Source organism: Ruditapes philippinarum, unplaced genomic scaffold (assembly GCF_026571515.1).
Source record: "Ruditapes philippinarum isolate M1 unplaced genomic scaffold, ASM2657151v2 ctg135_1_1_1_1, whole genome shotgun sequence".
In the NCBI taxonomy this organism is placed as follows: domain Eukaryota; kingdom Metazoa; phylum Mollusca; class Bivalvia; order Venerida; family Veneridae; genus Ruditapes; species Ruditapes philippinarum.
Window position 1 is genome coordinate 690,368 of NW_026862663.1, and position 15,941 is coordinate 706,308.

At 32.9% G+C, this 15,941-nt stretch overlaps 1 protein-coding gene across 4 annotated transcripts in view; it reads left to right on the forward strand.

Annotated features, from left to right (window-relative positions):
- The window catches only part of LOC132719795 (long-chain-fatty-acid--CoA ligase 1-like), a 36,414-nt gene that overhangs the window by 2,331 nt on the left and 18,142 nt on the right, over positions 1-15,941 (forward strand). For 2 of the 4 annotated variants that reach the window (XM_060703699.1, XM_060703700.1), the window contains exon 2: positions 7,487-7,626. In XM_060703699.1, the coding sequence (XP_060559682.1) occupies positions 7,498-7,626 (129 nt within the window). In that variant the 5' untranslated portion in view covers positions 7,487-7,497. Of the gene's footprint in view, positions 1-4,504; positions 4,527-7,486; positions 7,627-10,216; positions 11,082-15,941 lie in introns of those variants that run through there. The other 2 variants (XM_060703698.1, XM_060703701.1) reach the window with 2 other exon arrangements.

The following is a 15,941-nucleotide window of genomic DNA, read 5'->3' on the forward strand; positions in this document are numbered from 1 at the left end:
AGTTGCTTACTCATTTTCTCCTCATTTAGTGAATAGTTCTATACCAGGGTACAACAGTGTCACAATCCTGAGGACACTTAAAATAGGCAAGGGATTCTTTAACTTCAAAGTCAGAACTCTTGATTTTTCAAGAGAATGCATAATTATTTAATGATGTCAATTGATTGGTTCAGGATGGTATACAGACATTATCGTCCCAGGGCATTTACTCTCCACTGTAAAAATGAAATACTGGACATTTGCCCTCCAGTGGATGACAATTTCCCCCTTATTTTAAAAGCAGTTGTTCCATCAGGATTCCTTGCTGAAAAGTTAGGGGAAAAGCTCACATTCTCACAAATTGCGAGTGGAATTTTGAACAAATTATGTGATTTTTCTGTTACTTTCAAATGTTTGCAAGTCATTTTTTTTTTTTTTGAGGCCCCAACTTGGTAACCCCGTTTATTCACCCTGTAATTGTTATAGGAATACAAGGGTATGGGTCATCCCCCTCGTACCTTATAATATTTATACATGTATATCACTTAAATCTTTGTGATATTTACTGTTTTACAAACAAAATATTTTAATATACCCTAATTTCTATCATATTATCAGTATAATTAGAGAAGGTATACAAATAGTCTATTTTACACATGTGCATTGTAAATAAGTTATTTTCAAAAGGAAAACTCAATAAAGTATGACAGTGTAACTTATTCAAGTAACTATCTTACAATTTGCCATCTTTTAATTTAATTTCAGTGTTAGTCAAATTTGCATTTTTGTAAAGAGTCCAAGCTAATTTTAATAAGGCTATTTTTAAAGCCATTACATGTTGTCTTAGACAAATATATGTATTTTTTCAATTCTGAAAACAAGTCATATTAGCAAGGGGCAGGACGTGAAATGGTTGCACACTTGGTTCAAGCGAGCGAACACGGCTTGATTGCAACCAAAAATGCTTGAAGTATAAGTCTGCAACCAAAATGTGCTTGAACAAGATATTTTTGTGTATTGAACGTTATCTTCGGACTTGCGAACTAAACCATTTGTACAGCATTGACAGAAACAAATTTTGTTATTGTTAAATGCAGTTCAAAACTTACAAATTCGAATAAATTAAGAGAAAACCCGACCAGAACAGTCTTATGTCAAATTTCAAAATATCTACATGATCAGTTTATATCTTCAATAACTTCGTCAAAACAGAATCTAGGAAGCTGAAACCTTTAACCGAGTGTGGCATATATATCACATTATGGAATAGACATACTAATGAACTTCAAAATATCAAAGAAACCCACTCGCCTGGCAATAATTCGTTCACCCGTTTCGAAAAGTCACGCCGTGTTCGCCATTTTGTCAAGTTTGCAACCAATTCGCTCGCTTGAACCAAGTGTGCAACCACTTCACGTCCTGCCCCTTGATTAGACTCATTATACTGAGAGCATCAGCTCTGGTTTTTCAGTGGCAAAAGTTTCAGGTTTTGCAAGTTAAGGCTCAAAGACTACTTCTATTAAAAAAAAAATATTTTAATAAATTTGCTAAATACACACAATGTACATGTTGGCTGAGAAAACACAGATGACTGGCAAAAACATAAATTATGTAATATTTTGATGGAATAAACTCGCACTGAATAGTGGGTGTATCAGTTTTGCATGTTTGGCTAACAACTTCATGGATGAGGCTAGCAGAAATTGATATATTCTATTTTGTAAGCTTATTTCTCATTTTGTGTGTTCATTTGAAAGACACTAGTCAGTATTGGCTCTCAAAAATTTGCCAGTGCAAAAATGTAAACTCTTCAGTCCATTATTAAAAATATTTCTTTCCATTTAAATCCAAGGTGTGTTATTATATTGAATAGCCTTTGTCAGGAACAGTGGCAAAATAAATGAATCAATATTAAGATCTTTATAATTAATTTGTAAGCCTTATTTAATTTGACAAGAGTCTTATTAATAAATTGAATAAAATTAATGTTTCAACAATCCACTGGCAGTTTTCCGATTATTTACTGTTTGAAATGGCGGATATTAATGTAATTTGCGGCCAATTTTTTTATACTGTAGTCTAAATCTACAGCTGATTCTTTTCAAACAGAACAAAATATGATAATTTTTGATATTGTGTATTATATTGTATTTCACCAGATTTGAAATTTTTGTTCAAGTATAAAACTGCTCATTGTCAATTTATAGGAATTCAATATTTATGCCCCCACTTCAAAGAAGGGTATATTGCTTTGCATTTGTCTGTCTGTCAGTTGGTCTGTAGACCAAATGGTTTCCGATCAATAACTAAAGAACGCTTAGGTCTAGGAACTTCAAACTTGGTACGATGATTGGTCATGACTAGTAGATGACCCCTATTGATTTTGTGTTCAAGGGGTCAAAGGTCAAGGTCACATTGACCTTGTAGGTAAAAACGGTTTCCAATCAATAACTAAAGAATGCTTAGGCCTAGGAACTTCAAACTTGATATGATGATTGTTCATGACCAGCAGATGAACCCTACTGATTTTGGGGTCAAGGGGTCAAAGGTCAAGGTCACATTGACATTGTAGGTAAAACGGTTTCCGATCAATAACTAAAGAACGCTTAGGTCTAGGAACTTCAAGCATGGTATGATGATTGTTCATGACCAATAGATGACCCCTATTGATTTTGGGGTCAAGGGGTCAAAGGTCAAGGTCATATTTATCTTGTTGGTAAAAACGGATGACGATCAATAACTTGACAACCCATGAGCTGTTGGCCCACAAACTTTGTAGGTGCATTTGACTTGACAATTAGATGACCCGTATTGATTTTGGGGTCAAGGGGTCAAAGGTCAAAGTCATATTAACCTTGTTGGTGAAAACAGTTTCCGATTAATAACTTGACAAGCCCATAGCTGCTGGCCCTCAAACTTTGTAGGTGCATTGGCTTTGGCCAGTAGATGACCCCTATTGATTTTGGGTGTTAGTGTCATATTGACCTTGTACTTAAAGACAGTTTCTGACCAATAGCTTAACAATTCAAGTTGCCTTGGTTGATATTTGCATATTAATTTAAAAATGCTTTTCGTATACACATTTAAAGGTCTTATGTAATATAACATCTTGGCTGTAATGAGGCCTACATGATTCATAAAATTTATGCATATATTATTTGGTAAGATTTGTAATAACTTTGTCATAAAATTGCTGCACACAACCTATGCGGTCTCAATAATTATTACCTAGTTACTAGTCATGACCAGTAGATAACCCTTATTGATTTTTTGTTCACTAGGTCAAAAGTCAGTCATAATAAGCTGATCACATGACTAATTGGCTGCGGATAGGGGGCATACATGTTTTACAAACATATCTTGTAAAATAATTTACTTAGATGAGTTTATAAAATATAAATAGCTAGCTCCTTGAAAAACCAGGATTTTACCCCTTGAATTGTAGAATTTTAAATAAAATTTTTAAGAGAGTAAATATTTTTGTGGAACGGATTTAGCATTTTATGATTATTTGTTTCTAGAATTTAGAAATTAGAATGTTTTTAAATAAATAACGAACAGTTTCAGAGTCTGGTCAACTACAGAATCATGTATGGTCTAGCTTGTTACCAGCACCAGAATTAAGTGGTTGTCTCTACAATATCTTTTTTACCTTGCTACATATGTTTATTGACACAGTTTATCTAAATGTACTGATTGCCCTCTTGGCATGACCATTTCAACTCCAGTAGTCCTTACAGTTAGATAAGTATGGAGATAATATGTACTTATTGATGTACTGAAGGTTGTTTAAGGTGAATGCAGTTTGAATGTATGCTTCAAGATACATGATCATAAGAAAATACCTAGTTAAAAGACAAGGTGTTCACCTAGTTGAAAGACAAGGTGTTCAAAGATATATTAGAATATGAATACCCTTATAAAATCAGTTCCAAAGATTTAATGTGACTGAATCTACACATATGACCAGTGCAGATCAAGATCAGCTTACATATCCACACCATCTTATCATGGTCTCCTCAGTTACACGTAGCTTTTCAGTCTTGATTTATTTTGGAATTGTCTATGAAAAATGATGAATACTATATAGTTTTGTCCAGAATAATGTCGAATAACGGACATGTCCATTTAAATAAGGATTAAAACATACATGTGGTATCATTTTGTCTAGAGAGGTGTATTCCAACATAGCAATGTACATGTGAATATCCTGGTAAAACCTTTATGTTATATAAAATTTTACCAACAATCTTATCAAAGTATTATTAGTCAAAAATGTGGAGTTTTGTTGGTTTAAATAATCTCAAATGATAGAGCCATTTAAATATTACTTTATCATTACATAAACCCATTAGTTTTATGATATTTTGACCATGGACTGATAAATGTCCATTCATGATTTTAACATGGTCAGTACATATTGTACAAAGTTCAGTTTACATGAGGCTCTCTATATAAGACTAACTAGCATGTAATGCTACCAAACTTTGTGAAAGTCTTGGACAAGTTTGTATCAAAAAGGATATAAAGAGCAATAAAAATGAGAGGTATTTATCTGAAAATAGTTCCCCATTTTTTTCTTTGTTCTTTTTCAAAACATGCATGTTATTATTATTCTTTATTATGTATTTGCTTATCATGTTCAACTTCTGACATGCTTTAAAAAGTTGTTCAAAATTTGACATTAAGGACTACTTAAAGACAGACAGTCATATCAATGCATGTTCAAAACACCAGGGGTTTGGTCTGTTTATAATTCATTTGCTTGCAAAATTCTCAGGGTTGTCTTGGGGCTTTTGGTGTACACTAAGTAGAAATTTATATGTTCATTCTAAGGACTGTTAGAAATTGTAGGAATACAGGTATAAAGTAAATGATTTTCTATCTCAGTGAAGCAGCTCTACTGACCTGAGTATTTTCCTCATTGCTACAATCTAATTATCATGTTGATACCACTTAGAGCTGTACATTTTAATAACTAGGGAAAGGTATTTAACAATTGAGCCTCGTCACGACAAAACCAAAGTAATGCGTTTGCAACCAGCATGGATCCAGACCAGCCTGCGCATCCGCACAGTCTGATCAGGATTCATGCTGTTCGCTATCAGTTTCTCTACTTGTAATAGAATTGGTAAGCAAACAGCATGGATCCTGATCAGATGCGCGGACGCGCAGGCTGGTCTGGATCCATGCTGGTCGCAAACGCATTACGTTAGTTTTGTCGTGATGTGGCTCAATTGTGTGACATGAATTTAATGCCCTCCTGTTTATTATTATGTACAAGACAAATTAACTCAGTGGAATGGAAATGTATTGATATTTAGCTAATTATGTATTATGTTGAAGTGTTCTATTAATTAGAATTAAAAAAGTGTCTGTTTGAACAGAATATGAAGGTAGCAAAGTTTCAATTAATGACAGGTGATTGTCTAATGTATATTACCTTATACAGCTGTACACTGTGTTGAATCATAATGTTGTTTTATTACAATAAAGTAGCATGCAGCAACAAGTCCTAGAAAACAGACATTTACATCAGATCCTACATGTTTGTTTTATTACCACAATTAACTTAATGTTCTATTTCTGTGTGTTTACCACAGTTTTCCTGGAAATGAAGAAACACTTTATGATAATTCTAGAATTTTATTATTGGAGGCATCTTAAATATATTTTCCTGATAAAGTTTCTCTCTAAATGTTATATTTCTATGGGGAAATTACTGGAATGGATTAAAACGTAACTGTATATTTTTAATAAAGATAAAAATTATTCTTTGATATCTTATGATAAAGTAATTACAAAATGAGAATATCAGAATATTAACATGATAAATATATAAACTAAACTTAATGAAGTTTACTCTCATGTACATGTAAGATGTTAGTTTTCTAATTATGTCTCCCAGAAATTATAGCATTGGCATTTGCTGTCTGTCCATCCTTCCTTCCTTCTGTTCATCCGTACAAACATGGGATCAATGGCTATTGGAACAATAGTTAACAGTAAATCTTTGATGCTATTCATTCAGTAAGCTCTTTTTTGTGGCTATATTTTCTCTTACATGGCTAAAAGAACAAAGGAGAGAACAAAATAGTAGCCAGTTATAACCAAACTTTGAGGATGTAGGTTTGTCTGCGTTCAGCTTGTCCAGCTTTTACAGGTAAAATTTCTGGCTGGATTTCCTTGCAACTTCACAGGAGTGATCATTACCTTACCTAGTTGTTGTGCATATTGCTAGCATGTTCCACTTTGCTGAACAAAATGATTGCCAGAGCTATAAAAGTAAAATCTTGTCCAGCTTTTACAGGTCAAACTGCAGGCAGGATTTTGACATTACTTAACGGGAATGATCAGTACCATACCTAGTTGTGCACATTGTGGGCACATTCTGCTTCACTTCACATATAAGCTGCCACAACTATAAATAGTAAAATTTCACAGGTCAAATTGCTGGCGTGATTTCGACCAAAATTCACAGGAGTGATCAGTTATTCAATACCATACAAAAATGTACCTAGTTTTGGGAGACATGTTTTTGTGACAAAAACCCTTGTTGTTTCATTACTTTTACTATTTTCGTTTTAATTGCTTTGAATATATTAACCAATATATAGAATAATTGGTCTGATATTGGCATTTGTATTGATATTGCAACCTGGTTAATTAAACTAAGATATAATGCAGTAACTGTTGAAGAAATTATATCACCAAATAACTACACATCAATTTAATACTCAAACTGTTGGCAAAAATGTAATCAGCAGCTCAGAAATTTATTTTGTTATGGTAATGCACAGTGTATTTACTTAATGAAATCATTACACCTTTGCCTGCTGGTGGCCTGAGGTTCTACCCATAGAAACATTGTGATAATATATCTGCCTGCACATCCATACTGTGTAATTATGATCTGCCCTTTTTCGCTTTTTGGTCAGTAAATATTTTGAATATTTGTCATGGGATATCAATATATCATAGATTTGTTTTAGACTGCACCAGTGATAGTTTAATAATAATGGACTTTTTGCAACAATAGACTGTACCAGTGATAGTTTTACAATAATAGACTGTACAAGTGATAGTTTTACAATAATAGTCTGTACCAGTGATAGTTTCACAATAATAGACTGTACCAGTGATAGTTTTACAATAACAGACTGTACCAGTGATAGTTTTACAATAACAGACTGTACCAGTGATAGTTTTACAATAATAGACTGTACCAGTGATAGTTTTACAATAATAAACTGTACCAGTGATAGTTTTACAATAACAGACTGTACCAGTGATAGTTTTAAAGTAACAGACTGTGCCAGCGATAGTTTCACAATAATAGTCTGTACCAGTGATAGTTTTACAATAATAGACTACCTGTACAAGTGATAGTTATACAATATAGTTTGTACCAGTGATAGATTTAATAATAGACTTTACCTGTACAAGTGATAGTTGTACAATAATAGTCTATACCAGTGATAGTTTTACTTTATTTTGATATTTTCAGGGTTCAGCAGAATGGATGATTATGTGTTAAAGTTGGTAGGAACTGGCACTGTGGTGGCCACTGCAGCAGCTTACATGTTGATGAATAAACACAAACCGTTCAACAACTGTGACTTCTCAGAACAATCAATCGAAGCTGAGGTAAATAATCAGCCCTGTCTAGTTTTGAGTTTTAGGTATATAGAATCTCCAAAAATACTTTTTAATTTATTTTTTGATATTTCAGTATTATTAATGAGATTAATTAATTATAGAGCCTGCTCATTCAAGTGAATAGCCCATACATGTACTTAGAATGTTTTGGTTTGAAACTGAAACTTCATGTTTGAACAATCTTTGAGACAAAAATAATGATTTTTCCAAAGAAACATTCATGTTTGGGTTACTCACTTGAATGAGCGGGCTTTATAGTTTATCCAATTAAAAAAGAAGGAATTATAAAAAAAAATGTTTTGAAAAAAACAAAAACCTGGTCGAACTTTTGTATTGGTTCTCTGCCTGACACAGATCACAAAAAGTGGTTGGTAGGAAGTATTTTATGGTTTTTGGTTGTATGTAATTTGAAGTTTTTAAAATTTACATGTGTTACTGCTTCTTTAATTTGGTCACTACTTTCCGAAGAGTTTTAAATTTTTTCATGGAAGAAAAGGTTTAAATGACTTCCCTAGGGAGGAGAGGTTTAATTGACTTTCCTGGGGAAGAGGTGATTAAATGACTTCCCTATTGAGTACAGGTTTAAATGACTTCCCTATTGAGTACAGGTTTAAATCACTTCCCTAGGGAGGAGAGGCTTAAATGACTTCTCTAATGAGGAAAAGTTTAGTGAGGAGATATGCATGGATTTCCTAGTGAGAATAAGTTGAAATGACTTCCCTAATAAGGAGGTCTTAATTCCAAAATAAGGAAAAGTTAAATTAACTTCCCTGAGTGAGGAGAGATGTAAACAACTTACCAGTGAGTTGAGGGTTAATCTTAAAGATTATTCATGTGAGGAGAGTTTTAGTCAGTAGAGGTTTAATTAAACAATTTTCCTAAGTGAGAAAGGTTTAAAATGCTTCTTTTATGAGGACAGGTTTTAGTTACATTCCCATAAAGCATTAAACATTTCCCTGAGGAATTTCAATTGAAATAGGAAATTTAATATGTTAATCAAACAGTTCAATGTAAGAATGTTAACATTTATGTAGATTGGAAGATTCTGGTGCAGGGGAAACAACTCTTGAGTATACTAGAGCAGTGCCATAATTTGGGTTAAGGATCATTAACTAAATGTTAATGGTATAAGCCATTATTAATTTATTAAAAGATTCATTCATTCCTTCTATAAATGAATGTTTTCTTCGTTGTCAAAAAGATATCGGTCCGTTTATGCATAAATAATAAACAAATAATAATTATGGTTTGTTTTCTTCAAGATAGGCTTAATGGTTGATATTATACACAGTCCTACATGATTAGTCTCACTTGTATCTTGAATCAGTCTTTAACTGATGTCATATTTTATATTTGAAACCTTATCATTGAGTAGGAATAGGAAAATTGTTTGTGACACATAAGTTCTATATACTTAGGTTAAATTCTTGTGTGTCCACTTCCTAAACTAACTTATATGGAGTTGTTAAGAAACATGGTCTTAGTATCTGTTAAACCTTCAGTCCTTGATATTTTATTGACACCCTTACCACAAACTTTCTGAAAATATTATACATCACAATTAAATTGAAGTGAATTGGCCTATAATATAAGCCAGTAAGGTCTGTAATACAATAAATAATTATGTTTAAATATCTAGAATCAGACATAACAATAAACCACAAAAAAATTATATATATATATGGATGTTGTTGGCAACTGTGAGATACATGATCCTATATAACATATATTAATATAGCAGAGAACAAATTGTTCTAGAACAAATTATTATTATTCATCATATAAAATGTTCATACTAAATAACTTAGGTTAGTCGGTTAGTAAGAAGCTAATCAACATTATTTTTCAAGTAATATATTAGAAGAATAACCAAATGACACATTCTGTTATTTTTATCGACTTGGAGACTGTGCCCATTGTAGACCAATGCAAGTTACTTTGATATTGTTTGTTATGAGAAAATTAAGATTTCATATGACCACAACAGTCAATTTGTGTACATGTATATTTATTATTTATCTAAAGATATAAAAGAATATCAGCTGTTACTTTTCTGATCCAATACATTATACATCAGAGTGTCTTGGGAATTAATATGTTCTGTATATCTTCTGGAACATATAACAGGATATTGTTCTAGTTACTTTATTGGCCAAGTTTCTTCGAATTTCACTGTTAATTTCATGTTTATTTATAGAACATTTGTCAGAATCAGCTTACAGGCAATGAATGAAAACAAAATGGTGCCAGTATTGCTGATGCAATTTAGTATAATAATGGGGTGACTTTTTGTCATGCCTTTATTTATATTTGATGATTCTCTTTTTATCTGTAATATAAATAGTGTCTCTCAGTAAATAAAAACTCTATTGACTTTCACATTAATTTAAGCAGGTTAGATTTTAAGGAGGATCTTAAAACATGTCTGTAGTATTAAATGTTGAGCTATTTTCTAATGTTTGATGACTCATTATAATACACACTGTACTATAATGTGACTATGGATTTTTTATTTGAAGGAAATACCATATTAGCCTTTAAGTTTCACTGTTAACATTATAAAAACACTCATAACGTCAAGGATTATGTTATTAATATGTTAACTTTAATTTTGATTTATCAGAACAGAAAAAAAAAATAGTTTAAGTGTTAGAGACTGTTTCCTGTAAGTGATGTAGTAGAATATACATGAAATAATAAGATAAACTTCCTTATATGGTTGGCTAAATAATTGTTGTTCCCAACATGTGTACGTATGTTTGTTTACGTCTATAGGATGTTTACTTACTTCCTCTCGTTCATATAATAAATAGTACTTTATTACTGAAACTATGTCAAGTGATTGATTTGTGACTTCAGAAAGCTGGACTTACTTTACTTTAGTATTTTTAGTGTTAAATGGAGACATTTTAATAACAAGTTGTAAGACAACTGTTAAACTCTACTGCCTTTACATTTACCAGTGTGGAGATTACCTGTTATAAGTGCATTTAAACTACATTTATTCTCATAATTATCAATTTTATTGTACTACTTAGCAGAGAATTGTTTATGCGAAATACTTTCAATAACAGTATATTGAAGTAAAGAGCTAGTGAAAGGATTCACAAAATGGACATGACCTTCAAGGACAATAACATCAATGTGATTTTGTTTGATTTGATTGGTTGACCATACCTTGTTTTTACAGTTATTTAAGATGGAAAATCAGTGACAAGTAAATGTTAGTACACTGTCATACCTGACTTGAGGCAAGAAATACTGGTAGTTATAGTGTGTGTTCGTGTGTGTTTTATAAATTCACTTAAAAACAAGTTTAAAGACAGGTATTTGAGATAAATCAAGTGCTTAATTTATGTGATTAAAGGAACATGGGGCTTTCAGCTAGTAAATTTAATCCACAGAATGAAGAGTTTTACAACATTCAGTCTGTTCCGATTGAGGTATGTAAAATCAGTTATTTATAGTTAATTTTGTGCATGGATTATAGAAATTCAACCAATAAGTTTGTGAAAAGTTTAGTAAATAGACCAGGTGTGTTGGTGTAGGATTACGAACTTGAAGTCTTGTTCGACATGTATATATTATTTTCATGTACATGTGTATATTTCATTGCATGTGACTATGAATAATTAAGACTGCATTGTTTTTACTACAGCCTGAAGTGGGTAACGATATGTAATATTTAATTAGTTGCTTGTATTTTCATGTAGTTTCTACACCTATGGTTAAAGGTATTTAGGTTTCCAGGTATATATGTAAGAGTTGTACAGGTATTTGCTATGATCTCATGCTGTAAATAACTTCTCCACATTAAGTTAGTGTAAATCAGTGTATTAACATTAACAATATATGATGGATGATATAGATCTAGCTAATTGATTATCAATATATTTATACCTGCTTATTATATGTATAAATATTACCTGTTTTAAATTTTGTATGCAGTAAAAAATTTATTTGAAAAAAAAAATAAAACATAGAAAATTGTAATTACTGTAAACTAGTGCATTTGCACTATTAGTACTTTTTTTATCTTTTCCCTGAAAATGAAAAATGGGTTTGTCCAGATTGAAAGATTGGCAATTCAATTCCAAGTGACATATTAATAAATAATATACAGTAAAAGGACAATGAACTATTTACCATGGAACTGTAATTTAAATTCAAGTAAAGACTGATTTCATAGAAATGTATCTAGGTATACTGGTATGCATGCTAGGGGGTGTTCCATGAACATTGACTCAATCAAACCTATAGACTGCAACATTTCCAATTTTGTTGTTTTGGGTATTACTTAGGGATCATTCTTTAGGAATTCGGTTTTTCTCAATTTTCTTCCCTGGACCTGAACATCACAAAAATTGACTCGCATACAAATTTAGTATGATTCAGTAAATTACTGAATTCAAAATTTATAAATCACTTTTTGGAATTATACCTTTAAGGACATGAATGGTGACATGTCCGGGGGATGAACTCTCAGTGCCTGAAAAGGTGATTGGACCCTCATTAATCCTTGAATACTTACATACAGCATTTGCTCCTCACTGCTTAATGTTGAAATATCACCAGGGACTTCAAATTCTAGCTTTCATATAAAAAGGCCATTCACCTGGCTTAAGAAAAACTTGTTGTTTTTTTTCCTTTCAGGCACTCTTTTGTTTCTGAAATTATCCAAGGAGGGGCAACCAAGGTCTTCCTTAATTTAAATTCACCAGTAAGGCTGGTATAGGACTGTAACTGTTATTCAGTGTTGGTGTGTTTTAAAGAACAGCTTCTTATATATTGAGATTTCTGTAAATTATATAGACATTGGGTTAAGTTTGAAGCTAATTGGGCCAGGTTCTGTCACTAAGGTTAAAATTTTAAGTTAGTACTTTTTCTATTAGTTAAGTAATAGAAAGAGCATCGAAACACAAGGCTATCTGATTTGTAAGAGTGTTGCGCCCCCCCCCCCCCCTCCGTTCTTTTTCTTTTATATCATAGGCAAAATAAAAAACAGGTTCCTGTTGTCGCAATATGAAACCCCAGAAAAAAAAGAAACCAATATGATATTCCCATTCTCTGCCTCCATAATAAGTTAACCAGAGAAAAAATGACCCAATCAGTTGGCATGCTCTGGAGTGTGGGTACTTAAATACCTACCTGTTAACGCACTGTGCATGTACATGTATATGTATAAGATATAACTCTGACACATTTTCAACAGAAAGGTCCCCAAACTATAATACAAGCAATATTTTTGATTGGGGTTAATCTATTGGTGTCATTTTATATTCTTGTTTATGGTAATCTAAAAATATTTCATGTAATGTGATACAACAGTATTAAAGCACATTTGAACTTTTAATAGTCTGAAAGTCAGTGACCATAACTAGAGGTATGACCTTGTAATAAAAGATAATATTGTGTGGTATAAAATATCTCATAAACATTGTTATTGTATTATAAAGCTGTCTTAAAAATGTACTTTAACAAAAAACTGATGGTAAAATAATATTTTTTTTCTTCGGCCTATAAATTATAAGAGATTATTGAATGTTTTAGTAAAATAATATTTTTTGTCATTAAAAAGTAGCAGAGGAAATAAAATGGTAAAAGATTTGTTCAATTAATATATATTGGCATCCAGATGCTGTCCGAGTGTCCGTCTCATATTGGTCTTAGTGTACAGGACTGAGTGTTGATGTTATCTTTGGTTATCTTTGTGTTTGTCTTCTTTTAGTTTTATAATAAGTCTCAAAAGATTGATGGCAGTTGACACATTATGATAACACCAGGTACTTAGCTTGTTTTGGGCACTAGAACTTTCATCATAATATACTCTAATGATTGTGTGGATACATAACATTATTTGAAGGTCTGTGTTGTACAGGATAGAGAGGATGTCCACATTGAAAGTCTAGCTTGGATTTTAACCATTATCTTTAGAAGTTTACATTCGTGGCATACTTGAGTAAAAAACACATCATTTTTGCTGGATTTTTTAAGCAATGTATCTAGCCAGTGAACTGTCATCTGTAAGGCTGTCTATTGTTCATTCTGTTACAAAGGTGGGAGAGCTGTATACTATAGTCAGCATCTAAAAGGTGTACATCCATAAGACAGATAGATATATTTGACAAAATTCACTAATATTTTCCTTTTTCAATGGTCAGAGATTTAACTATGGTTATCGGTTTTTAGCTCACCTGAGCATGCTCAGGGTGAGCTTTTAGGATCGATGATTGTCCGTCGTCCGTCGTCCGTCCGTCGTCCGTTCACATTTAGTTGTTAACACTCTAGCGGTCACATTTTTGCCTCAATCATCATCAAACTTGGTCAGGATGCTTATCTAGTTGATAGCTCGGATGAGTTCGAACATGGGTCATCTCGGATGAGAAACTAGGTCACAAGAGCTAAAAATAGAAAAACCTTGTAAACACTCTAGAGGTCACATTTTTGCCTCAATCATCATCAAACTTGGTCAGGATGTTTGTCTAGGTGATAGCTCGGATGAGTTCGAACATGGGTCATCTCGGATGAAAAAGTAGGTCACCGGAGCTAAAAATAGAAAAACCTTGTTAACACTCTAGCGGTCACATTTTTGCATCAATCATCATCAAACTTGGTCAAGATGCTTGTCTAGGTGATAGCTCGGATGAGTTCGAACATGGGTCATCTCGGATGAAAAAGTAGGTCACCGGAGCTAAAAATAGAAAAACCTTGTTAACACTCTAGCGGTCACATTTTTGCATCAATCATCATCAAACTTGGTCAGGATGCTTATCTAGTTGATAGCTCGGATGAGTTCGAACATGGGTCATCTCGGATGAAAAAGTAGGTCACCGGAGCTTAAAATAGAAAAACCTTGTTAACACTCTAGCGGTCAAATTTTTGCATCAATCATCATCAAACTTGGTCAAGATGCTTGTCTAGGTGATAGCTCGGATGAGTTCGAACATGGGTCATCTCGGATGAAAAAGTAAGTCACCGGAGCTAAAAATAGAAAAAACCTTGTTAACACTCTAGCGGTCACATTTTTGCATCAATCATCATCAAACTTGGTCAGGATGCTTATCTAGTTGATAGCTCGGATGAGTGTGAACATGGGTCATCTCGGATGAAAAAGTAGGTCAACCGAGGCTAAAAATAGAAAAAACCTTGTTAACACTCTAGTGGTCACATTTTTGCATCAATCATCATCAAACTTGATCAAGATGCTTGTCTAGGTGATAGCTCGGATGAGTTCGAACATGGGTCATCTCGGATGAAAAACTAGGTCACAGGAGCTAAAAATAGAAAAACCTTGTTAACACTCTAGTGGTCACAATTTTGACTCAATTGTCATCAAACTTGGTCAGGAAACTTGTCTAGGTCATTGCTGGGAAGAAATTGAACATGGGTCATCTCGGATGAAAAAGTAGGTCACCGGAGCTAAAAATAGAAAAATCTTGTTAACACTCTAGTGGCTACTGTTGTGATCCAAATATTCTGTTAATTGGTCTGAAAGTTTGTTTTGATGATTTCTAAGTCAAGTTCGAACATTGGTCATCTTGGATGAAAAAAAACTAGGTCACACCGCCCAAATATGGAAAAACGTTGTTAACATTCTAGTGGTCACATTTTCGACTCAATTATCATCAAACTTGGTCAGGATGCTTGTATAGGTAATTGCTTGGATGAGTTCGAAATCGCATGTGGAACTAGGTCACCGGAGCTAAAAATAGAAAAATCTTGTTAACACTCTAGTTGTTACTGTTTTGATCCAAGTAGCCTTGAAATTGGTGTAAAAGTTGTTTTGATGATTTCTAGGTCAAGTTTGAATATGTGTCACCTGGGTAAAAAACTAGTTCGCACTGCTCAAATATGGATAATCCTTGTTAACACTGTAGTGGTCACATTTTTGACTCACCTGTCATGAGACTTGGTCAGAATGCTTGTCTAGGTAATTGTTTGGATGAGTTTGATAAATCAGGTGAGCGATCTAGGGCCATCATGGCCCTCTTGTTTAATTTCTCAAGTTCTTGTCAGAGTCTGTAAACTATGTTCATATGAAGTCAACAAATAGCTTGTATAGTGTGCTAGTTGATTTTCTATGAAGTTTTATACTTGTAACTTCATTAGACTCTGACTGAAGATCAGACCATCAGCTGTGCTTGACTTTTCTTGTGAAATCCCTTAACTTTTAAGTACAATACCAGGTCATTTTACCATATTTCATGAGGTCTTAAACCACAGATGACGAGTTTCATCCATTGACATCACACAATTATACTACATGTATTATTAAGACTACAGGATGTTTCAATCCTACATAA